General features: G+C 28.9%; 1 protein-coding gene across 1 annotated transcript; it reads left to right on the plus strand.

The window, feature by feature from the left end:
- Positions 1-11,461: 11,461 nt before the first annotated feature.
- Positions 11,462-12,296, plus strand: LOC113553374. Its single transcript, XM_026956682.1, has one exon. It carries the CDS (start codon positions 11,648-11,650, stop codon positions 12,086-12,088), a length of 441 nt encoding a protein of 146 aa, XP_026812483.1. The 5' UTR covers positions 11,462-11,647; the 3' UTR covers positions 12,089-12,296.
- The last annotated feature ends 15,657 nt before the right edge of the window (positions 12,297-27,953 follow it).

A 27,953-nucleotide genomic window follows, 5' to 3' on the forward strand; every position in this document is an offset into this window, starting at 1 on the left:
TCGCATTGTTTGAGAGTATCTTTTATCCTTATTCCTGATTTTATAATTATTGTAATAGTTAATAATTAGTACATGGATGCAGATGCAGCATGTACAGCAGCTCACTTTTTTTTTTCATTACTATTTAAAAGAAAAATATTTTTATACAATAGTATTCACCACAAACTAAGAAGATATCTTCTTAGTTTATGGTATTCACTATATATAAATAATAAATATCATTAATATTGAGCTCAATTGATAACAGACAATATAATTTGATAAAATTAAGATACCAATTATCTAATTATTATATAAAGAAAGTAAAAGAACTCTTTGTTGCATGTATTTAAACTGAAGTCTAATGTAAGTAATATATAATAGGATGTATGTTTGTATGTTCAGTATATGACCTTCCCACATTTTAAATGGTGATCTTCTAGGTAGCAAGAATTTTATTTTTTGAGGAATTATTGGTCATATTAGAGCTGTACTTAATAATAAAAATTAACATGTCACAAAACATTTTTAATTAAATAAATATTTTTGTATACAATTACTGTGATAGTGTTTGTATTCTGTTTAGAGATCAAAAAAAAACTAGAGAACTTGTTTTGCTGTTTAGTTGGTGTTGAGTATATTTACCTAGTCATTGATAAATTAACTGTCACTCTAATGTAAGTAATGGATGTATTAAATTTTAATTCAGTGATAAATCAGACGAAAAAACTATTCGGAGCAGATATAGCTTAACTGAGTATTTTATTATATATTATATAAATATTATAACTTGGTTATTTTACCAATAGGTATAAGTAATAGGTACAGATCTTAAATTTGTTTTTGAAGAAAATCTCACATTTATTTTATTATTAATTAGGCATTAATGTATTATAATAATAGGTATATTATAATATTATATTATCTATACATTTATACTATTATAAAATAGACTTATTGTTATTAAGTTTTGAGTCATTACTTATTGTAGAATGATGTGATATAAATAGATGGTAGCTTAAAATTAATCTAAAAATGTCAGTGTCATTGTGTATGATAAAATAATATAATATAACAATATTAATAATATTGTACATAAAAGTTTTAAGTCCCTAGCAACACTTTTAAATTACAACAAAATAACTAAAAATGTGAATTATTGTTAAATATCTAATTACCTACCTAGTATCTAATTTCAAAATGTTAACTTTAAATGTTTATCAAACAAATTATAAAATTTTTTTTAGATTACCGTGAGAACTAATTCTATATTTTCAAGCATTAATATAGTTAACCTATTTTATATTTACACTGAAAATGTTTTTAAAAAATGTTATGGTTTTAAGGAATTTTTCTATAATAAATTAAACTTACAATGTATTATTTATTTATTTAATTAATTATTTAAATAACTTGTATGGGATCTTATATTACATTTTCAAGCATTTTTGCTTAGCCTAAATATTTTATCAACAATTATTGTAAAAATAAAAATCGATAATTTCAATGGCCCATAAATATCTTAAAATAAGTTTAAATATTTTTAAAATTGCATTATGTATAGAAAATGATAATTTAAGTTAAACTGAAATGTTTCAAGTGTTATTTATGATTTATAATTGTTTTTTGTACGGTGGTCGGTGGACAACCTTATATTAATCTTATACATTTTGTAATCTTATAATATTTGCAAGCGAAATGAGCGCCGAATTGTAAAATACTAATTCGTATAGTTGCGGCACTTTTCTAACTTGCAATGTTATTGGGAATTGTATATTGTAAAAAATCGATTGATTTTTTTTTTATGGGTTTCCTAATAATAAATATGGTTATTACAGGTTTTTTTTATTATTCGTGTCAACTAACCTTTGTATTTAAATATACAATTAATATATATGAATTTATTACTATATGAGTAGAGAATACAAACAAGTAAATATAATGTAATAAACAAATATAAAATAAAATGATTACTTCATACAATCTTCGAACTAGAAGTAAAAATATTAGATATCGACATATCATGATTATAAATTATACATTAAAAACATCCAAAACTCGGTCAATCAATCCGAAATATTTTTGGAAATTTAATAAATTACTAAAACTATTATTACAGCACCTAACCTACAATTATGTACCTATATGTTATATATCTTGATAAAGCGAGGCTTTCTCTGGTTCTGCAGATATAATTAATTTATTTAAATCATACTTTTCTTACGTTTAAAAATCCAATGTATTAGTTAATTATAATGTTAAAAATTTCAGTGAATTAGATAACTCTTTATTTTGTCTTAACTCTGTAAATATCTCTCTAAAATAAATGTTTTTAATGAAATTTGAACAATAAATCAAAATCAATCACTTGATCTTGATGACACCTCGGCAAGATTTTTAAATAAATGTATGAATGTCCATTTATAATTTATATCTTCACCCATTATAATTTATAACATATTTATTTAATAAAATATTAATTAACGACAAATATTTTTCGTGGTAAATAGAGATATTTTCATTCATAATCAAAACATCGATTTTCAAAAAGGAAATAAATCATTTGCTTCTAATTATCGACCTATTTTTAAGATATCAATTCTTCTCTAAATTACTTAACAATAAAATTTTTCCATTATGTAAACACATTTTTTCAAGTGAAGAACATGGTTTTCGCCAACAAAAACCTAAGTATATTAAAACAACTAATTCTGGATTCTTTCAATTACAAAATTCAATTTAACGTTATATTTACATAGACTAAAAACCATTCGATAGAATTAATAATTCTCTTTTAAAAACTAAATTAAAAACATATGTTTTGTTTTGTATTATTCATTTCCTTCATAACCAATTGGCTTCAAGCATTCGAGTACGGAAATTATACTTCTTATCAAATTATTGTTTATCCGACATCCTTCAGGGTGATCATTGATTATGAAGTCATGAAAAAACAACATTTTGGAAAAAAATGTTTTTCTATTTTTTATCATTATAATTTCTTAAGTTTTTTACTTTTATGTTTTACAATACTCTAGAGTCTAGTTGTATATTAAAAACAGTTCTTAATGGATATACGGTCTGCCAGCTTATAACACTAAGTAAATACTTAATGATGTGTTTCTTTTGGTTTAGTAATTAGAGTAATTTATATTACTCTTGGTAATATAGTAGAATGACATATTTTTTTTCGAAAATATTGTATTTATTAGGATTTAATTATTATAAAAATATATAAAAATATTTATCAAATTCTATAACTCAAAATTAATCACATCTTTCTCTTGGATAGGTTAATAATAATTAACTTTATCATCCAACGTTAAAATACAGAATTTTATTTTATCCTTTTTTATATTTAAATAATTAATTTTGTCCAAATTTAAATTTAAGATGTCTATAAAAAATGATTTTCAGACAATTCAAGAGCGTATTAGGAGGGGGTGATATAGATATTAGAACATCCCTTATCGGCCGTATTTTGTTTTATTTGACAAAACTCCAAACTTGCTCACGAAGTGCAAGAAATGATCATTCATAATTATTGTAGTTCTATTATTTTTCCCAAGGTCTATTCTAATGATTTTTGTAAATAAATTAAATTTCCTCTACCCCCTATCACAGTTCACAATTATAACTCTTCTCTAAATTTAAAAATATTTATTAAATAATATAGTTATTTTCTATTAATTTTACTCCCAATAGCTTTTTATGATAATATGAAAATAAATTAATTTTTACATATCATCTCCTAAACTACTTATGTACTCGTATACTTAAAACTAATTACACAATAATATTTAAATATAATTTAAAAATAAATAATATTACTTTTCAATAGATTCTGAGATTAAATGAATTTTAATAAAATGATTTATATGTTATTAATTAGTTTATAAAATATACCTATAGATGAATTTTGTGAGAAAGTGGTTGTCAGATTTTAAAATTTTGCTTTTTTATGTAAATCAATTTTATTTGAAATATTCTTAATTTAGTTTTATTTTGATTAGCAAGAACAGTTTCAAATTTTATTTAGTTATCTGTTTTGTGGGAACAATAATTTATTATTATTGTAGTTCACTATGAAATATAGAAAATATAAAAGATATCTACAGCAGAGGTTTTTGATGAATTTGCTATTCAATGCCGTCGCTTATAATTCAAATAGATAATTATAATATATTAATATGTGTATCATTATATTCATTCTATTCAATTTCATGTTTTTTATACTATAGGTTGTAGTTGTTGGTTTAGTGTTATATAGTGTATTATTTATTTTATGTAATTTAGAATATAAAAGTTATTATTTTAGTTATAGTATAAAAGTTTTATACAATTTGTAAATATTACACATACTGTCTTAACATAATAATTTATGTCAATACATGGTATTTGTTAATATAATATGGGGGTTGTGGGGTGAGGCGTAGCCCCCGCCTACCATAAGTCTATTAAATTTTAAAACACTTCCGTAAAATATATCCTGAATTGGCCACTAGTTTCAGTATAACTACTTATGTTAAATTTTTGATTGTATTTTTAAAACTTAGACATATAAAACATATTATAGGACATATCATTAATTTTGTAATACATTTTCAAGAATTTTTGTAAATTAAATCAGAGCAATTGGGCGCCAGAAAGAATTTAGTGTAGTACAATTTGATTTTAATTAACAATTTCGTTGGAGACAACACATATTTTATGTTTACAATATTAGCCTGGCAACAATATAATATTTTCAATTAACTACAGAGCACCAATGCCGGTTATTGTTATAAGTTATTTATTTAATTATGACTAACCACAATATTGTACTTGTACCGAAGCTTAAATTGCTGTTCAATTATTATAAAAAACATTGTTTACAAATATATTTAAATGTGGTACCTGTCGTATTACATTGTATAAAGATCGTAGTCGTAAATATTATCAAAACCGTCAAAACCTAAAACGATAACATAAATCGTCACTCAAATTTGTTATTGTTTAATTAAATATTTGATTGTATACAATTATACGGTAGTTTAATATAGTCAGTAGTAATAGACACTAAATAGTTCTATACATTAGACAGATAACAGATAACAATTTACCATAACTCTTTTTTGTTTGTTTTGTGTGACGTGTTATATTAGTAGGACCTCCAACTTTTTAACACTCTGTGTACATTAAAACATTGTACATTAATTATTCTAAATTATTGTTTTGGTATGAGCGTCAAAATATTATACTTTTTTGCATGTGTTGATTGAGAACAATAATATCATCATAAATTATGTGAAATAATAATATACTATTTATATTAAGGCTTAATTGAATTAAAAAATTAGATATATGTAGTGTATATACATTAAAACCTAGGGTCTACTAGAACTGCATGTATACGATATTTTCGAATCGGTATTAGTTATAAATTTATATAATTAATATTCAAATTGTGTGTGAGGAAAAAGCTATTCTTATCGCTTGTTTATTACTTGAGTAGATACCTATAGTGGCATAATTGAGAATGTTTCATGTGTGGAGTGGGGGATATAAAAATAAATATTTAAAACCGACTTGTGGGGGGCTTTGCCTCACATACCCCCTGTATCTAAATTTTATTTCTCATAAAATATCAATATAATTATAGTATATTATATAATAAAAATGAACAAAAAAGTTTATCAAATTTATTATCAATTTTTTTATTTATAATATTATCATGTGCAGATTTGTTGGCTTTTTCGCAAGTTCATCATTGATCTCTCCGCTTAAAAATATAACATCATCATGAAACGCCAACAGCTATTATAATTACTTACCTTTGACATACTGTTCGGAAGATACGTTTTGACTTTTCTAAGGGCTGAAAACATCCTTTCTGGCGTACTTGAATTTTTGAAATTGCAGTTTTAGCCATTAATGGAATACTTACTATCTCTATGTATCTATGTAGCATGTAGGCATTGAAATTACTAACTAATAATTAGGTACAGTGTGTTGCAGGGGCAGCCCCCACGCTTATAAATCGATAAGATAATTAGATAACTATGAAAAATAAAACTGATCAAAGTGAAATAACCATTTATTTTAAAAACCATGCTTATAACTTATCGAGTAATAAATTAATTATAAACTAAAATAAATAAATATTTTATTTGATTTCGTTTTATAATAATTTACAAATTTATATTTAAAATATTTGTAGGTAAAAGTTAATAATGTAAATACAACTTATAGATCCTTCATCCTCCATATCTCCCCATAATTATATGTCCCTGTGAGCACCTAATTATCTACTCAAATAAATAATTCGGTGATATATGGTTGCGTACATTTGTCCCTTTTAGTAGCACAATATTATGTACAAAAATGAGTGCAACGTGGTCAACATGTATTACTATTAGTACTCAGTATTAGTAACGACTGTGAAATTTTTAAATAAAAATAATAATATAACGGTTAAGAAGTTATGTTAAAATATGTGTTTGTATTCACTTTATATTTAATCAAGTTTTTATGTAGTAATTTTAATAATAATATAATTTAAAATAAATCTACCCTCTAAACAGACACCTCTTTCCCATTGTACACTTTGGGCACGTGTCCAGGGCGCCACGATCGACGGGACCCCTTAGTTCCTGCCAGATCACCAACCGATAATAATAATAATAAAAAAAAATAAAAAAAATTATAGTACTCTGTCCAAGGTGTAGGGAGCCCCCATTATACTGCCGAGGGCCTCAAAAAGGTAAAAGGCAGTCTTTCCTCTAAAACTATGTAAATAAAACCAATACTTAAGTAAATTAAAAACAAATATGTATATATGCATATTATATTATAGACATGTAGGTAATACAATACAAGTACAAATTATTATAAATTAAAACTTTGGTATCTAAACTATCGAATGCCTGTTTTCGAAAAGTTTAGCACTGAGAATAATTATCACATTAAGGTTTATGAAACGTTATCAAAGATAAGCATTTACGAACAAAAATAAATTATTACAAATATTCATGATTGTAAACAACAGCAACGTTGCACTGGGTTTAGGCAGGTAGAATAGACGTACTGTAATTGTCTCCTGACGTACCTTAGACTTAATTGTTGATAAAAAGTGGTCTAGTGACTAGTACTACTACTTGCCCCCCAATGGGTAGGTATTAAATTATTATTGGTTCCAAATATTTTAAAACTTCATGTATTAAAATAAATTTGTAATTTATAAAAATTAAACATATAACATTGTGATAATTATAACACAATTTATTATGCATATTATATCATAATATTATGGTATATTTTAGTAAATTTAAGAATCACACATTGACTATAAAATAATTATAACATAGGTATATTAATTAATATTTGTATAATACTTAGGTATGTATAATATTGATAGTTAATGCTGATTTTAAAAAATGGAATGATTTTGGATAAAAAATTAGATTTACTTTGTCCATTAGAGAGGTCAAACTTGAAAATGTCCTATACTTATTTTTATGCAAATCCAATTTTCTACAAAATTGATTTCGCTTTTGAATCAACTCTATAACGAACAACTGCAGATAATTGATGACACTTTAATTTTTTATTTTTTGGATAAATGTTAAAATTCTCTGGTGGATATAGAAATGCTTAAAAATGTAAAACAATACTCCTCATAATTCGTTAGTTTCTCAACTAAAAAATAAGAAAGTAAAAAAAATGAATTGAATCTTCTAAAATAAGATTACTAGGTTCTTTTTCAGTTGTGTATATTTGAACCATAAAATTTAATAGGAACATAGTTGGGTGTTTCATAAAGTGCGCAATTTTTGGAAGGCAACTCGTCTATACTACCAAATCATCGGAGTCCACTAGTGTGCATTAACCTTTGAATTTACGTTAAGAATGATAGGCAATTCTTATATTTTAAGAGGTTACTACTATGCACTGGACAGAACGTACCGAAACGTCCAATTTTGTTCCCAGGTTGTTAAAAATTGTAGCTTTTGTCATAAACATACTTTTTATTTTTAATTAAAAAATATAAAAGAAATAATAATAAACATACATTATATAGTATCTTTTTTTTTATTCGTCCATTTTTTCAATATCGGATTTAGCCAACTTGCAACGAATAATATTTGCTGCTCATATACGCAATACTTCTTGACGTCTTGAGCTTTCCGATTTGAGTCAATGATTAATTTCTATTTGTTAAGATTTTTATAATTGTTTTTCTTATGTTATGTTTTATACTTTTGTCATTTATAAATAATTGTTTTAACATTTTTTATTTTCAAATACCGCTTATATAGTATTGTTCTTTGAACACATGTCCAACGTGTCAAATCAATTTTTTTTTTAAATCCAAATTTATAACTTTTTATTTTTTTTTTCACTGTACATAAATTCCATGTATGAGATGTTAAATATGTATTGTAAATTTTAAATATTTATTGTTTTCCTTTACATGTTTGAAGTTCAAACGGAGAAAATAGGTTTTTAAAGACATAATAGAATTTATCTATAGTAAAGCTAAAAATGAAATCAAGCTCCAAACACCTTACTGTGTAAACAGTATTGTATTAGTTTTTTCAAGTAAATACTCTGTTAATAAAGTAAGATAACCATAATTATTATGGTGTAAATACAGTTATTTCGAAATCAGAAATTCATAAAACTAAAACATGAAAAAATTTATTCAATTAATTTTTTAATTTTTAATTTATTTACCCAATAAATTTTATTGTCATATTGATATTTATATATAACAGTTTACTTATATGGGCTTCGAGATTTACGTAATATAAAATTCTATCTTGTATCAAGGATGGCCTCAGAAGGGTCCTAAGGCCTAAGGACCATGTCCCTCCCAGGCCCCTATTTCTAAAAAGTTGTATGTAGTAATATAAATTAAAAACAAAAAACATATTATACAATCGACTAACAGAATAATAAGAAAAGTTAAAACCATAAGGACCTTCCAAGTCTTTGGAACTGCCCCTGACTTGTATAAGAATGCGTCGTCTTAAAAAAAAATATTAATGAAAAGTAGGTATTAGCAACCCAATAATTTAATTAATAATTAACAATTATTTTTGGGGTCGTAGATCAACGATATAAAGTTAAAATGTTTAGTCAATTTGACATTATGATTTATGAAAATGTTCAATGCTATAAAATTATTAATTATATTATTTTGGGATAAATCCATATGTAAATTCATTACCCTAATTCGTAAAAATATAATTATATGCCTACGTTAACATTTTAATTTGGCAGTGAGTTTTAAACAAATATTAAATTATATTACAACTATAGGTATACAATCATTATATAATAATATAGTAAATACAAATCGTGAGTTTTTGTTGCGGCTTAAATTAAAAAAAAAACAAATAAGAATACATCTGGAAAAATTAATAAAATAATTATTATGACGTTATAAATGCACTATGCATTTTAAATACATTTTTACAATTGGAATTTCATATTTTGAGTTTATTTTGAAATTTAATTTTATATTTTATACTTAAACTAATATGTACTATTTGTCAATACGTGTAAATACTTAATTAGGGAGTTGAAATAGATGAATAATATTTTAATTTATACTATTAGAGGGTGGATTCTTTTTTCACCAAACAATCATTATTTCAAAAACTATTAAAGTTTTTCAAAATATTCTTTTACATAATTTACTGTAAATATAAAAAAAAGTATAGTTATTTGGAGTAGTATATATACTACATATCACTCCGCTCGTCAAAACTTTAAATACTTATTGCATATTTACATATAAACTACCTGTCCGAATTTTATTTTTATGTATGGAAACACTCTAAAATATACTCAGTTTAGAATATGAAATTAAAAATGGATATTGCCATTCAAAAAAAGAGCAAGAAAAATAAAAAAATATAATATAAAAAAAGTATTTAATTGTTTTTAAAAAATTTTTTTTTATCTTGATTGAAAATTATTTCCTGAGTACGATTGATTATTGCGTATAATAATGAAATATACAATAGGAAGGTGATTATTATAATTTACCACAGGTAATAATTATACTATAATAAATGGCTAAATTACTAAATACAAAAGTGAAACCTATACAATAAATAAACATTGTCAAGGAAATGATTATAATTTCAAATTATATACTGTAGTACAGTAAAATTTAGTAAATTGTACAAAATTCATTTTCAGGATGAGCAACAACTATTTAAAATAATTTGGTACTTTTCAGCTTCACGATAAAAAAAAAAATTAAATCGCTTTTAATATCAATTAATTTTTATAATATATAGATGATTGTTATTATTAAACTTTATTATACATATAAGTAGTTAATAATTAACCATTAATACAAATACCAATTTGCAGCATCAAAACCATCCGTGAATCAAATTATTTACTATAATAATAATTTATTTAATCATATATCACGAACCTACTCATGATGGAGGAGATATGTCAAAGGGGCCTAATTTTTCTCGGTCCTTATTTTCATTATTGATATTGTAGGTATAATTATACTGTAGGTAATCGAGGTATTTGTTTGTATAAATACAACCGACGTTATCGTCATTATTTGGTGATTACAAGTGTATGGTATATGCATATGAACACTATATAAATTATATTTACCCATATTATTATAATTTATTATTTTATACGAAAATATTGATTTAACATTTGTATGTCCTGTGCAGTAATTAAGTGTATAATATTTGAGATGCGATTACAGTGTGCCCCGAAAGTGTCGTAACACCTCAGGATTGACCTGCGTCCGATAATCTGTCTTACAAACGTACAACAGTAAATTTTACGTTAATAATAATTCATTAATTTAAGATTGAATTCACTTCGTATAAAACACAATGGTAAGATAATTATCAAGGGCTGCCGGTAGCTTTTTTGGTATTTTAATTACAACGCATGTTATGATCGCAATGGTTATATCAATAAAAATCACCGATACGCCTCAGATAATAGTCTTAACTTTGAGCTTTATAACTGGTCGATTCACTTCACCTGGTTTTAAAATAACAGAGAAAGATGGATCGTATTTAACGTAGAATTTGTACGTTTGTGAAACGGAAACGTCGCATAAAACACGATCATGACGTCTAATTTTAAGAATCTCTGAGAAATCACCGCACGTCAATCTATAAAGAATTTATAGATTCGGTCCTATCAACAGTAGATTAGTTTCTATGAGAAAATATTCTATTTTAATGTCATACGTTTCTGTAATAGATCCCTATCGGAAAAAAATCACATTTAGTTATCAATATATTATAACATGGATTTGACACAGACATCATAATCAGAGCGATACAGACAGACTTTTGGGACATGCCGTACAATGGCTGTTAAAATATGCGATGGTTTATTGCGTAATCATTCGACCCCGTTACCCTACCGCACTTACATCCGATCAATTAAATGGTGCCACGATCGCACACACCACAGGAATTTCGATATAAATACGAACGGTTTACGGACTTAAGTCGTAATGTCAGTCCACTAGCCATTGTTGCACATACAAATAATTATCAATTATCATCTCCGAGTGACTTTTTGTTACCACACAGCGTCGATCTACCGCGGAACTCGTCGCACATTTCGAAATAATATTATATAAATACCGCAGCTGAACGTACAAAACCCGAGAAACAAGATGTTTGTCCTGTCTCAAGCCGTCATTTCTGTGTTCGCTTTTACGGTATTGCTGAATGTCTTCTACTTTGATCCCACCCAATCGGCGGAAACTCTTACAAACTTCACGTCGTGCAATGAATGCACGAATAACACATGCTACACACAAAATAATAACTCGTGCATAATCCTTGCAGACAATTCTACGTATTCGTGTCTCATGTGCAATTCAACTCTTGTAAACGGCGACACCCAGTTCTACAGTCTACACGACTGCTATGGGGCGTGTATGAACAAGTCAAAGTGTACGTGCGACGGTGCTTGTTACGTGTGCGCCATACATTCCGACCCGACCCAGATGGTATGCTCAATGCCGACTCAGATGGTGAACACAACTTGTATTCCGGCTCCGTACGTACCTCCAAAAAATACATCTTCAAAAAATTCTCCAACATCGGGTTAGGTAAAAAAAAAAATAATTGCAATTATCTACATATTAATACATCCAATACAATCACAACGATGATTTTTATATCACGGTATAATACCACACAATATTTTTGCATACGATATTAGCCGCGTCAACGACTTTTTGTCAACAGATCACAGAAAATTTGTTTGTCTATATATAAAAAAAAAATACCTAAATTATATTATTATTGTTATTCAAATCTATTGTATAATTAATCTATACATTATTATTGTTATATTATTCATTTAGTTAAGTTGAAAAACTATTGTAAAATTATATTGTGTAATCGGTGCACTTATACCATTATATGTATTATTGCATGAATATTAAACTGTAATAACGAAAAAATAAAACAAAGGAAAAGGAATAGTTATTTGAGAATTAGTGGTTATGTGAGACCTAAACGTATGAGTGTATAATAAATCTAAAGTGACAAATACAAGGGACACAAGCCTTGAATAAATGTCGAATCTGTGGAACCTTTTCCCTACACTTAAAAGTGCTGGAGAATATAGTTACCTATCAGATGTAAATATTAAAATTATTTAAATTTAAGCTATTACCTACCTTCCTCCTGATGATCGGAGGGCTCTCGAGATCGTGATTCGAAAATATGATCAAATTCACCGTAGTAGTAAAACATATAAAAACAGATTATACAAATTAACGCAAATAAAATGATGCTCATGCACCTTACCTTATTCGCTGTTGAATTTGTTGAACTGTAGTTGTCTTAATAATGCTAGAAGGTGTTAACCACACGGATCCAAATAAAAAAACCACACTGAAGTATTTCGTTGAAATGAAAATGGTCCAGTTGTCACTACCAGTCTTCGGTGTGGTGGGTATATCTGGTGCTCGTGCACTATTGAAGGGGATATCACTAAAATGTTTGGTGCTCATGCACTCTTAGGAGATGTTACTAATTGTAGCGGTGCGTCTACACTCTTGAAAGAGATGTTAACCAAAAGGGTGGTGCGCTTGCACTGATGAGAGAAGACGACGTGGTCAATTGTAACGTCCCATAGCTACACAATTTTTTTTTTAGACTAATTTTTAGTAATACTTCTAAATTGTCTTCAAATAATTGGAGATTATAGTTTCTCCTTAATATTTCTATTCGAACAAGTGTTAACCCTTACTAGGGGCGGCACTGTTATTGTCACCAACGCTTTAGATGTTGCTGCTTATTGAGAGTAAACCATTTGTGTTTTAGCAAGCTCGGGCGACTTGCGCTGCTGCGAGGCGCATTGACGTTCTGGTGTTTAATTAAAGTGTAAAAAAAATGAATTGTATCTTCTAAAATAAGATTACTAGGTTCTTTTTCAGTTGTGTATATTTGAACCATAAAATTTAATAGGAACATAGTTGGGTGTTTCATAAAGTGCGCAATTTTTGGAAGGCAACTCGTCTATACTACCAAATCATCGGAGTCCACTAGTGTGCATTAACCTTTGAATTTACGTTAAGAATGATAGGCAATTCTTATATTTTAAGAGGTTACTACTATGCACTGGACAGAACGTACCGAAACGTCCAATTTTGTTCCCAGGTTGTTAAAAATTGTAGCTTTTGTCATAAACATACTTTTTATTTTTAATTAAAAAATATAAAAGAAATAATAATAAACATACATTATATAGTATCTTTTTTTTTATTCGTCCATTTTTTCAATATCGTATTTAGCCAACTTGCAACGAATCATTTTTGCTGGTAATTTATGTATCTTTCACATAATATAGTCAAAAAATTTAATTTTTATGCAATTTCACTATCCACTTGGACATTTACTTAAATGTACTGTGTATTAAACTAAATGCTAATTTCAAGTCAGGCAAATAATAAAAATGAAAATGTTTGTATAACTTAAAAAATTTAACTATATTTTCTATTAATTATTTATTGATATTTTATATTTATATGAAAACTCTGTATTATTTATTAAAATATAAAACACATAGGTATATGAAATATGTTTAATTTCGTGTCCACCGGTACTATTTCTTTAAATCTTAAATCGGCTGCAAACAAGTTGTGTACCAAATACTGAATTGTGTCCAACAATTTTTATAAATTCAAATCGTGAATTTATCTATTAAAAAATTAAAAGTATGTTATATATTTTATAATTTTTACATGAAAAATGAAAAAGTTCGTATAGAAAAATAATATACTAGTCGTATCTCCACGCTTTTATATATAACAATGAACAGAAACGAAAAACGTTATTCAGTAAATATGTTATAAAATAAATGTGGGTATTTATACAACACTGAAATGAACAAATTTCTCGATTTAAACTTATAAAAACCTTTTTATTCAATTAACGAAACAACATATTTTATTTTTGAGAAAAATATCGATTTGAATTTATCAGCACAAAACTTATGTAAAATTTGGGACTCGATTCATATATAGGATGTCCCTTGGAGATCTGTCAAATGAAATAATGAAATAACTTTTGTCCTAATCAATATATTTAAAAAATTACATTTAAATATAATTCATAGACACTTACGCTACATTTTTTATAATTTATTTTTTAATACAGAACATAAAAAAATTAAAAATTGATTAAACAAATTCAAAAATATTCAAAATAGGCAATTTATAAATCTAATTTTTAAAAAAAATTTAGATGGTAAAAAATTTATTTAAGTCCAATGGCTGATTTTGTACAATTTAAACATTTTTAAATAAGCGCATGTTAAAATCTATTTTTTTATTGTTTTACATAAACTATATCGTAATTTAATTAACGAGGATATTGATATTTAAAAAAATTGTAAAAACTCGGCCACTGTACTTCAATAAATGTCTTACCACCTAAATTTATTTTTAAATTAGATTCACAAATTGGCTATATTGAATATTTTGGAAATTTCTTTATCAATTTTTTACTTTTAGTATTAAAAAAATCAAAAATTATATACTAAAAATGTGGCGCAAATGTTTATGAATTATATTTAAATGCATTTTTTTTTAATAATATTGATTAGAACAAAAGTTATTTCATTTGTTAGATCTTCGTGGGACACTCAGTATATCCCTCTTTTATCACTGGGACACAACTCGTCAACTGTGCTTAAATTATAAATATATATAAGTAATTAGTAATTTAATGTGATGATATGAGTATAAAAAATGAATAAAAAGGTTATATAACAGTTATTATTTGTTGTTACATGTTGTTATTTGGTGGAATTTGCTGGAATATTAATATTGTAAAAAAATTTAAAAAAATTTACAACTATTATAGATATACAATAATCATTGCAGAATAAAATAGTAAATACAAATCATGAATCATTTGTTATTGCTTAAATTTAAAAAAAAAAATAAGGAATACATCTGAAAAACTAAATAAAATAATTATTAGGTTACCAGTATTTTACCCGAATCGAAATTACCGAATAAACTATTTCCCGAATGGCAATTTTTTCCGAAAGTACGTAGACCCGAAACCTTTTTTCCCGAACACCTTTTACCCGAGTTGATATTAAAAACGGTAAATTATAATGCATATAAAAAATAAAAATTAATAATAACATAATAAATGCTGTAGTGTCTTCATTTAATATTTTCTAGGCAAAATTTTCACTTTCGACCCAGAGGTATTTCGAGGTAAATATAAATAAAAACAAGAAATAGTTCATACAAATGACGGGCTTAACAGCACAGTCGTATTATTATACAATAGAAAAATATCGAAAATATTTATAATTTAATGGATGGGCGCCCACTAACACAACATAATCCAGCAATCTCTATAAGTCACACTAACCGTTTATCGCACGGAAAAGATGTTTTCGGATTATAATGTGTAGGAATAGAATAGCTGTATTTTAGTTATAGGTATAAAACATAATGAATAGAAAATACATGCCTATACAATATCAGTTATAACAAACATTTTTAAATTTTTAAAAATTTTTATTTTGGGATCAATAACCGTCGGAAAAAAAAGGTTTCGACGTACGTTTTCCTAGCCATCTCCCCCCCCCCCATATCAATTTTCGCAAATTTTTTTTTGCCAATATTTAGTACGTCATTTGTTTGTATTTGTTTGACTATACGATCAGAATTTGTATGATGTCGGTTCACCTCGGAAAATCAATTTTCCATATGGGGGGGGGGGGCTGGAGAAACGTTCCCCTTCTACGTGAACACCCTATTAGGAAGGCCCAAAGAGTCATTGTTGAAGGCCTAACACAGCTGGGAACAGTATCGGCCCTGTGCTTCTCGAATGGCTGATTTTAGTTATTTCCTTTTTGACTGGTCCTGCGAAGACTGTAAGTTTGGTGGTGGAGCGCGCGATGTCATCATTGGTGGAATAATTGTATGAAAAACGATTGTATTCATTCGAAAACCAAAATTGATTAACTATTTTAATATTATATTGTGTTACTGGTGCACTTATACCATTTTATTATGTATTATTGCATGAATATTAAAGTATTACTCTAACTCATATATTATATTTTAGGCTCTATTTTAATTTTATTCTTATATCGACGTGCTGACGTTAGTCGTATTTGAACTTGGAATACTATTAAGATTGTCACATTAAGATTTAGTTATGAAAGTAAAAATGAGTATTTTCATTCGAAAATGTTGAATAATGATGCACAATGTATTGCTTATTAACCCACTTTTTGACGTTGAATGTAGCTTCGAGGTAGCCGATTAGCAGGTCGGCTGCCTGAGCGGCTGAGGTGTCGTGGTTATTTGTTGGTTGTGCGACGGCGGAGACGTGTCCTAGAAGTTTATCCAGGTTGAGCCGTTGTCTGTTAGTCGGTGGAATTTAATGTCTATCACTGTAGCAGCGTTAATTCGATGGTACGTCGGTGTGTTTCCGATGTTTGCAATATTGAGTCTTAGGCTAGCAGCAAGGTCAGTAAGTCGCTCGCCTCTAGAGTTGTTACTGACACATCCCCACTCCCGCGACTAGGCGTTGAAGTCTTCACCTACAATCACCTGCACGTGAGGTTAAGCTGATCGTATTGAGGTTTCGAGGTCACGGAGGAATGCATTGAAGTTTTCGTTTGAATCGTTGCAGGAATTTTAACAGATGTATTTGAGCAGCCCTCGTCCTGAGTCCAGACGAAGCCGCGTCCGGACCCGTTGATCTCAGTGACAAAATCTACAGAAGCAGTTAGGGTGACAGCGCAGGTGCCGTCAGCGCTACACACCCACCTGACGTCGGCAGTCGGGTTGAAATTTTGTTCGGATACATTATGTACCTAATAGATTTTATATTAACTTTATACTAAAATTATTAAGAATAATGATATTAATAAAACATTTTTTTAGATATTTAGAATTATTAAAAATATCAGTCTTAATACACGTTTATTTAAGTACATAAATATTTATTATTAAATTACAAATTTGATTGATAACTAAATGTGATTTTTTCAACGACGAAAAGATATCACATTGTATTTATTATTCTTCGTCAAACTATTCAATGTTTTATTGCATACCTACCTATTGTACCATAGAATAATTTTTTGAGTATTTTGACACATTAAAATCGAATTTAAGGCGAGAAGTTTATGAGTTATACGTATTTAAAGTTTTGACAAGCGGAGGAGTAGACAAACATTTTACGAGGTAACCCCGTACTACACCACTCCGTGAATCTAAACTTTAAATACTTATAACTCATAAACTACTCGCCTTAAATTCGATTTTTATGTATCAAAATACTCAAGAAAATTATTCTGCGTTGGATTATGAAATCAAAACTCTATGTTGTCATTCAAAAATGTAAAAAAAACTTTAAAAAGTGAAAGGATACAAAATATTTAAAACTATAATTTTTTAATAAAAACTTTTTTTTTCGACAACTTGAAACTATGTAAACAAATGTTTAAAAAAACATGAATAATTTTTGAAAAAATGAGTGTTTTATGATAAAAGAATCATCCGGTATATATACCATCATTTGTATTATTGTATAAATATTAAACAATTACTTTATCTAATATATATAAATTGATTTTATCCTTACCAAAATGCTGAAGCTCTTCGTTTTAGAATTTCGAATGTTGTAAAGCTGTATCATGTAAAAAAACGTGTTAAATAATAAAGTATCGAAAAAAACAGTGTATTCATTTGAAAACCGTAATCGATAAACTATTGTAAAATAAACTATTACTCTATCTTGTATTAATTTTTATTTTATCTTTACCGAAACGCTAATGCTCGCTTTATTCGAACCTAAACTGTGTTAAGCTATACCATATAATATTAAGATTTAGTTAAGAAAGTCAAAATAGTGTACGAAGTATTGCATATAAACCCATTTTTTCTTCATGATGTTGTCAAGTTGCAAGCTACTTTAGGCTTAATCCGCATAATATAGAAAATAACGGGTGAATTTGTTTCCTATGTAAACGGTAGCCAGTATTTAATATTTTAATATTAATTTATGAAATAGTTTATAGTTTTTAATCCATTATAAATTATTATTTTATTCAAATTACGTAAAACAAAAACAAAACTATATATTCTTATAAAATATTATACATTGTATATTTTGATTTTATGTTTTGTTAATATGTAACCACTTACCTACAAGTTTAAGTTTAAATAAATATTAATAACAATAAATATATGTAATGTGTGTACTTATGTAATAAAAATTGTAAAATACAAAATAGGCATACCTCATAATGTGATAAAGTATATAAGATATACTCTTTCTTGTTCTTAGCACTGCAATTAAATAGTCAATAGGTTAGGCAAGAGGTTTATTTTTTGGTTAGTTTAGTCAATAGTCAGACTAAACGAAAATAATATTTGTAGTATAAAGTATCTATAAGAATCTCAAGCAAATTTTTATGATTTTTGCTTATTTTAATGTATAACCACATAAGTTATGTTTTTTCTTCTACTTTTCTATATAAGCGGTGATCGAGAGTTCATTTAGTGATTGGTGGGGGGGAGTAAAGCTGATGGTTACTTAATGAAAATAATAATGAGCACCTTCTTATAAAGATGGAAATAATCTTGTTTATGTTTTTAACATTAAAAATCAACTAGCGTTTAGAGTATGTCAGTTAATTATACAATTATCTTGCATTGCTGATTACAGTTACACCCATAGGCTCAATTTGAGTTTTAATTTAGGGGACTATTATATAATTTGCATTTATGTACTGTATGTATGCTTCTTAAGATATACATATAAAGGTGGAAAGGAATAAACAAAACATTTTTGGGAGGAGAGACTATGATTGATTTTGAAAGAGCTTATGAATTTGAGCCCCCCTCAAATTGCGCTTACGGTTATATTCTTGATCGTCAAGATTTGAAAATTTTCTAGCCGCTACTCTTAATGATATCGGAGAAGTTATTGGTATACACTATACACGCAGACGCAGAATCGCGATAAACTTAAATTGCCCACAGACAATTAAGCACGTACGCAATGCCCGGCTATTGTATAACAATGACTAGGCAATCTACCCAAATTAAAAGTAGATTCAGGTTTGCCCATATATGACGAGCATTGTGCACAATGCCCGAATTATACACTCTGACCGTAACATATATTTTAATTTACAGTATTGGTTATTTTAAATTGTTTTAGTGTGTAGAAATATTTTAAATTATATTATTATAATTTTTATTACATAAAGTTGATTGAATAATAAAGTGAATGCACATATATTTTTAACTTAACGTCTTAACTGTTATATTATTATGTTTATTTAAAAATATAACAACCGTTAATAATACTAAGTACTAATAGTAATACACGTTGGCCATGTTGCACTCGTTTGCACATAATTGTGCTACTAAACGGAAAAACATACGAAGGATGGACCCCCTATAAGCTGTATTTACATATTAAATATTATCTACAAATATTTTAAATATAAATGTATAAACTATTACAAAACTAAATAAATTACTCGGTAAGTAATACGCATATTATTATAATTTATATGTTTAAATTCAAAAATATTAATTTAATATTTGTATGTGCCGTCTAGTAATACTGTAAATAATAAGTGATATGCAAATAACTATTTCCTTCTATAGCATAATATATCACGAAATCAACTTCGAGTGACTTGCCGCAGATAAACACAAAAATATAGATACAAAAAAAATATTTATTCATCGATATACATAGGTGATTGGCTGTTTGTCTTAATATAATATAATTGAGAAATAAAATAAAATAGTTACATGCTACGACCATAAATTATTTTAAACTTTCGTTTATAAAATGATCAGCGATTTGATCGTAGTATTAATATTGACGTGTTTATCTTTCTCCTTCAAACTATTCAATCTTTTATAAACATATAAACCAAAGTTAAAATAATTTGAAGGCTAATTGAGGCTAAAAAGTAAAACCTTATAAGGGGGCTAAATACAAATACAAGGGGCTTACGCCCACCTAGTTACGACGATGGTTGTACATTGAACTATTTAAATATTTTATTCTATAAATAGAATGCTGCTATGTAGTTGATCGAGTTATGATATAATATGTAAGGATTAAATTGTTCAAAACACTGTGCTCAGTGCTCAATCTCTATTCTCTACCGTCTTTGATATTCGCTATCTCTACGCCATAATATGATTCTCTGTTTTACTACGGACCATATATAAAGGTATAACATATAATATAGTCCACGTTTTTTACATATACCGCAGTCTTAACAAACAAAACGCATATTATTATAATTTTTATGTTTAAATACAAAAATATTAATTTAATATTTGTATGTGCCGTATAGTAATAATGTAAATAATAAGTGAATGCAACTACGGTGCGTTCTGAAAGTATCGTACTATCATAAGAACGACCTGCATGCGATATGATATCTGTCTTACAAACGGACAACGAAAAATTTTACATTAACAATAGTCCATCAGTTTACCCTGTCATTTTTAACTTAGAAATGAAAATTGTATAAAGCATAAAGGTAAGACAATTATCCAGGGCTCCAGGTAGCTTTTTTGGTATTTTAATTACAAAGTATGTTACGTTCGAATTGATATATGAGACTCCTCAGATAATAATCATACATTCGAGTTTTATGACTGGTCGATTCACTGCACAAAGTTTTTAAAGTAACGGAGTAAGAAGGATCGTCGATAACGTAAAATTCGCTATATTGAACGTTTGTAAGACGGACACGGTCAATAAATCACGGAAGTAGTGTCTTTTTTGAAACATCTCTGATGAATCACCCCTCGTCAATCTTAATGGGATCTGTAGATTTGGTATTATCAAAAGTAGATTATTATCTATGAAAAAATATTCTATTTTAATGTTATACGCTTCTGTAATGTAACACCATCGGAAAAAAGCACACTGAGTTATCAATATATATTATGGATTTAACACGTACATCATAACCAGAGCGGTACGGACTTTTGGGATGTGCTGTAGAACGGGTGTTTAAACTTATGATGATTTATTGCATAATCATTCGACCGCCCATAGAACCCTATCACACTTACATCCGACCAATCAAATGGCGCCACGATCGCACACACCGCAGGAGTTTGGATATAAATACGAACGGTTTACGGATTTAATTTGTAGTGTCAGTCCATCAGCTATTGTCGCACTTACAAATTATAATTAAATCAAAATCGTTCGTTTTATATGCTATGCGATGATATCTACGTCTCGTTATAGTAAAATTTAATATATCCACTTAATAAACTCCGAGTGACTCATTTCCGCACAGCGCTTATCTACAGCGGACCACGCCGCACATATTGAAATAATATTACAAGGACAATAATATAATACACACAACCGTAAAACACTATGTTTTTCATTTCGAATACAGTTTTCTCTGGGATTGTTGTAACTGTACTGTTGAATATCTTTTACTTCGATTCCACCAAATCATTGGAATCTTTATTTTTTTACTGGACGTGTGAAGAATGCATAAATTCTACATGCCACCAGACCGGTAATCCGTGCACCTACACCATGAGTGGCAACTACGCATGTATGAAGTGTGAGAAAGAAACTCTTGACGGAGACCAACAGTTCTTCTCTCAAAAAGACTGCAATAGTTCATGTTCGAACCCGTCAAATTGTACTTGTGATGGTCTTTGTTGGGTTTGCGTTGTAAATGGCAACGCACCTTCAATGAGTTGTATTGATCTGGAATATGAGTTGGATGACAATTGTACGGATGTGCCGTACAATCCTAAATGAGGTTAGGTGAAAAAAATAATTGCTTTTATATATTTGTATATATTTAGCCATCCGATCATCACAACGATGACTTCAATATCACTGTTCTATGCCCGACAATTCTTTTGCATACGATATTAACCGCTTTAATGACTTTTTGTCAAAAGTTTACCAAAAATTTGTTTAACAATAAAAATTATTATTGTTGTAATTATTCTATTAATTTGCATAATCAATCTATATTATAATTGTTATATTATTTAAATAGTAAAATCTACAAATTATTGTAGTATTATGGTTTGTAATCGATACACATTTTTCATCATTTGTATTATTGTATGAATATTAAACTATTACTCTTCTCATATTTATTTTTATTTTATCCTTACCAAAATGTTGATGCACGCGTTTAGAATGTCAAATGTTGTAAAGAGGTATCATGTTGTACAATCACAAGTTATATAATAAGGTATCGAAAAATGTTGTATTCATTCGAAAACCGAAATTGTTTAACTATTGTAATATTATATTATGTACTGTTGCACTCATACCATTTCATTATGTATTATTGCATGAATATTAAAGTATTAATCAAACTCATATATTATATTTTAGGCTCTATTTTTATATTATCCTTATATCGACGTGCTGACGCTCGTTGTATTTGAATTTGGAATACTATTAAGATTGTCACATTAAGATTTAGTTATGAAAGTAAAAATGAGTATTTTCATTCAAAAATGGTGAATAATGATTCACGATATATTGCATATTAACCCATTTTTTTTTTCGTGATGTGTGACCAGACTGTTTCCGGAGGGTTTAGAAAGAAGTGATCGGCGGTGGCTTCTTCCCCACCACAGAATAATCAATCTTCTTCGTGACCACCTTATTAGGAAGGTACCAAGGGTCGTTGTCGAAGGCCTAACACAGTTGGGCACAGTATTGGCCCTGTGCTTCTCGAATGGCTGATTTTAGTTATTTCGTTTCAGCCGTGTAGACCTCAAGATGTGATTGGATCTGAGGTTGAGGTTCGTCCATCGGGCCGAATTTTTACTTGTCCTGCAAAAACTGTTAGTTTGGTAGCGGAGTCACGCGATATCATCATTCCACCAGTGGACGTTCCTTTTCCCGTCGGGTGGCACTGTCCTCGTGGGCATGAAGGCATTACATGTGGCCTCGAGGTAGACGATGAACAGGTCAGCTGCTTAAGCAGCTGAGGTCTCGTGGTGATTTGTTGGTTGTGCGACGGTGGAGACGTACGCCAGAAGTTTATCCAGGATGAGCCGTCGGATGAACCAGCCTCCTGGTGGAGGGTCAGCATGACTGGGTTAGGGATTTTTCCCGACTCGGTATTCCACATACTAGTGGTCGTTTGCAAATTTGACTTCCAGGACTCTGCAGTCCTGTAAAATGACTGCACCTTTTAGTCGGCGGGACGTAACGTCTATCACTGTTGCAGCGTTAATTCGATGGTACGTTGGTGTGTTTCCGATATTTGTAATATTGAGCCTAAGGCTAGTAGCAAGGTCAGCAAGCCGCTTGTCTCTAGAGTCATTACCGACCGACCCCCACTCCTGCGACTAGTCGTTGAAGTCTCCACCTACAATGACATGCACGTGAGGTTAGGCTGAGCGTACCGAGGTTTAGAGGACACGGAGGAATGCATTGGAGTTTTCGTTTAAATCGTTGCGGGAATTTTAATAGATGTATTTGCGCAGCCTTCGTCCTGAGTCCAGACGAAGCCGCATCCGTTGATCTCAGTGACAAAGTCTGCAGAAGCAGTTAGGTGACAGCGCAGGTGCCGTCAGCTCTACACACCCACTTAACGTCGCAGTCGGGTTGAAATTTTGTTCGGATACATTATGTAGTACATTACTAATCGGAGTAGTGGACAAATATTTTACCAAGTAACCCCGTACCACACAAAATTTTTAATACTTAATACTTATAACTCATAAACTCTTCGCTTTAAATTCGATTTTTGTGTATCAAAATACTCAGAAAATTATTCTGCTTTGGAATATGAAATCAAAACTCTATGTTGTCATTCAAAAAAGTAAAAAACTTAAAAAAGTGTGAGGATAGAAAAGATTCAAAAATATAATTTTTTAAATAAAAACTCTGTTTTTTCAACAACTTGAAACAATGTGAAAAAAAGTTTTAAAAAACATGAATACTTTTTGAAATAACGAGTGTTTTATGATATAAGAATCACTCGGTATATATATTACGCCGAATTCATTAAATCAGCAATATTGTCGCAGAATACATGAAATCGGCAACTTAAAGTGCATAATACTGTCGATTGCGTGATATCGGCAAGGCCCTTCTTAAAAAATTATAAAACATAATTCAATTTAAATAAATGTATAAAAAACCAGAAATATAATAATATCAAATTGTAATAATAAATAATATATGTATATATATATAAAAAAAAGGCAAGACTTCTTAAAAAATTTATAAATATAATTTAATTTAAATAAATGCTTAACACACCGAAAATATAATAAAATAATAAAATATACATTTTAATGTGTAAAAAAAGTAAATATAAAAAATATTTGTATTATATTTAAAAATTTTGACAAGTATGGCCTAGGTGGTACGCCGAATTACACTTCATATTATTTTTTTTACATGTGCACTTTTTAGATGTGCAATTCGTACGACAAGTACAACGTCGATAGCCTTGTCCGTTTCCAACTGATCCCAATCTAACAAGTTCCCGTAATGAATATTCATTTTGTTGAACGTCTGCAGTCGTTAGGGAACAGTAATTTGTAGCTGCCAAACTGTTCCGCTCCAGCCATGTGCTTAAAATCCTTTCTTTAGTTCCGATACGAATTTTGCCATCTTTTTCTTCTATGATAACTGAAAGAAAGTTGGCTGCATCTCCTCGCCCTCGATCCACCGACGGTATTAACACCAGCACATTGTCACCAATTTTAAAGGAGGCAGGATGCCTTTGCCTCTGGTTAGTATTCTTTCGACTTGACATTTTAAATTGTGAGCTGCAATGTTGTGTCGTTTAAGAGCAGGATGATCAAGTTTCGTATTGGTTGATTCAAAACTCTAAAATATGTATAAATTGTAATATATAAATAATAAAAAATAATAAATAATCAATAATTTAAATTACATTTGATGCATAGACTTACTTTGTCGGTGTCACTTTCAATATCCAAAATTTTTTGCGTGCTCTTTATTAATTTCTCGAGTTTTTGTTGTATTTTATTTTTGGGAATAATATTATGCTGCGAGCATGCAGTAGTGGTTTCTAATACTTCTAATACTTCTTCTGTATCTTGCGTATGCTCTAAATCTATTGTCTATAAAAAATATTACGTTTTAATTATTTAATTGTTATCGTCAAAATACGTTTGTCTCGCCAATACGGATAATCGAGATACGATTAATCGATGTTCTGCTGCAAATAGAAATGCTCTATACTAGTGGTAGGTAATCTTTTTAGACTTTAGGGCTACATTTATGAATTGAAGTGTTCACGGGCCGGATAAAAATAGAAATTTTACATTCTTAAATTATTATAAAAAAATGTTGTAGTTCTAAAATTTAAAGCGGGTCTTATACAATAGCGGCGCGGGCCGCCAGTCGCCGACCACTACTCTTTACTATAAATTATAATAATATTTAAATTTAATTTAAATTTTCCTAATTTTTAACTTATAATATAAAAATATAAAAAAATAAAATATTTTTGAATTATTACTCATTTTAGTATTGAGTACTTGAACGTTCTCATTGTCCCCATTGTCCTCATTGTCCTCATCTAAAAGCATTTCCAGCATATCCTCTTCCAATGTACCTGTCATTATATTTTCTACCAACTGTCGAGGTACTTTTATTGCCAGTCCTATCCATGGTTTTTGACCAAAGACTGCTTCATATGGAGTCATCTTTATAGCTTCGTGATATGTCGTATTAACACCCCATTGAACAAAGTCGATGCTGTAACTTCACGTCGTAGTTTTATTATCTCACATGCACGTAACCAGTGAATCCTTAAATGTACAATTACCTCTTTCTACAGATCCTTGGTTTTGTGGATAACGTGGCCGACCATTTACTAGTATTATATCGGGCCACAATGATGCGAATTCAGTTATAATACCGGCTGTGAATTCGTGACCAATATCGGACTGCAGAACGTGAAGGGCACCAAACGTCAAAAATATGTTTAATAGTTCTTTGGCCACTTCCGAAGCCTTTTTGCATTTTAATGGCCGGAAAATTGAAAACTTAGTTGAGTGTTCCTTAAAATGAAGGATAAATTTAAAATCACCGTCCGGTAAACTTTGAAAGTCGACAAGATCGACTTGACCGCGTTCATTTAAAGAAAAAGATAAAATAGGTCGCACGACACCTCCCGTAGATTTTTTTTTTATTTTTCCGCACACCTTTCACAGTTAGCAATGCAAACTTTTACAGAAGCCATTGTAATATAAGAATAGTGATCCATTATTTTCTTGTGTGTTTTTGTTTCACTTTTATGTCCACTGGCCACATGTATATCACCAATAATACTAGCGAAATTTTCAACTACTGCCATTATGCGTTGATCGCGCTTTCGTCGCATTCGTCCAACGCCACCTCGATTAATTCAAATTTTTCATGGACATGATAATATCGTCTATCTTTATTTAAAGAACAGTCATCAGTTAAAATTTTAACAGCTTCTGCATCTCTTTCTGCTATCCATTTAGAGTCCATAGTTATAATGGTTGTTATAAAATAATTAAAATATTAGGTAATCTCGAAAAGTCAGCGCACTTATACAACCGTTCAACGTTTCAATATTATATTGTAGGTGCTCTAAGTATTTGTTTGTATAAACATAAAAAACGTCATCGTGTTTATTTATTGTAAAATCATATTATGTAATCTATACACATAAAACACCATCATTTTTTATTATTGTATGAATATTAAACTATTACTCTATCTTGTAATTATTTATATTTTATCCTTACCGAAACGCTGACACTCGTTTTATTCGAACCTTAACTGCTGTTAAGCTCTATCATATAATATTCAGCTTTAGTTTAAAAAGTCAAAATGAGTATTTTCATTCGAAAATGTTAAATAATGGTGCACGAAGTATTGCATATAAACCCATTTTTTTTCATGATGTTATCAAGTTGCAAGCTAATTTAGGCTTAATCCACATAATATAGAAAATAATGGGTGAATTTGTTTCCGAAAATATAATAGGGGAAACTTGTATACTCAATATTAATGTTCTATTGCAGCGACTGATGTTAACCAACGCAATCGTTATTGGTAAGTGAAATTTATGGGTGATGCCCGAGTTTGGACGCATTATTATTACCGCACAGGTGCGTTCTACAGTAATACCTACTGTATATACGGACGCAGCTTGATGACCACACACGTTCATTCACCAGTAGATAAGGTATTAGTGTAGATATAAGCAAGTTAACGAATTAGGCCATCATTTCCTAGGCCAGTGATGAATTCAAGATTTGTATATAGTTCTATTAAAATAATTTTCTTCGCGAGCCCAAATAAAAGAGATTTGTAGTTTCTGATCAGGGTATAAAAATTATATTTAATCAAAATTAATTTATTATATTACTAACTGATAGTTATCACCAAACCGTTATTTTTCTATTAATGACATAA

This window comes from Rhopalosiphum maidis, chromosome 2 (genome assembly GCF_003676215.2).
Source record: "Rhopalosiphum maidis isolate BTI-1 chromosome 2, ASM367621v3, whole genome shotgun sequence".
Classification (NCBI taxonomy): Eukaryota; Metazoa; Arthropoda; class Insecta; order Hemiptera; family Aphididae; genus Rhopalosiphum; species Rhopalosiphum maidis.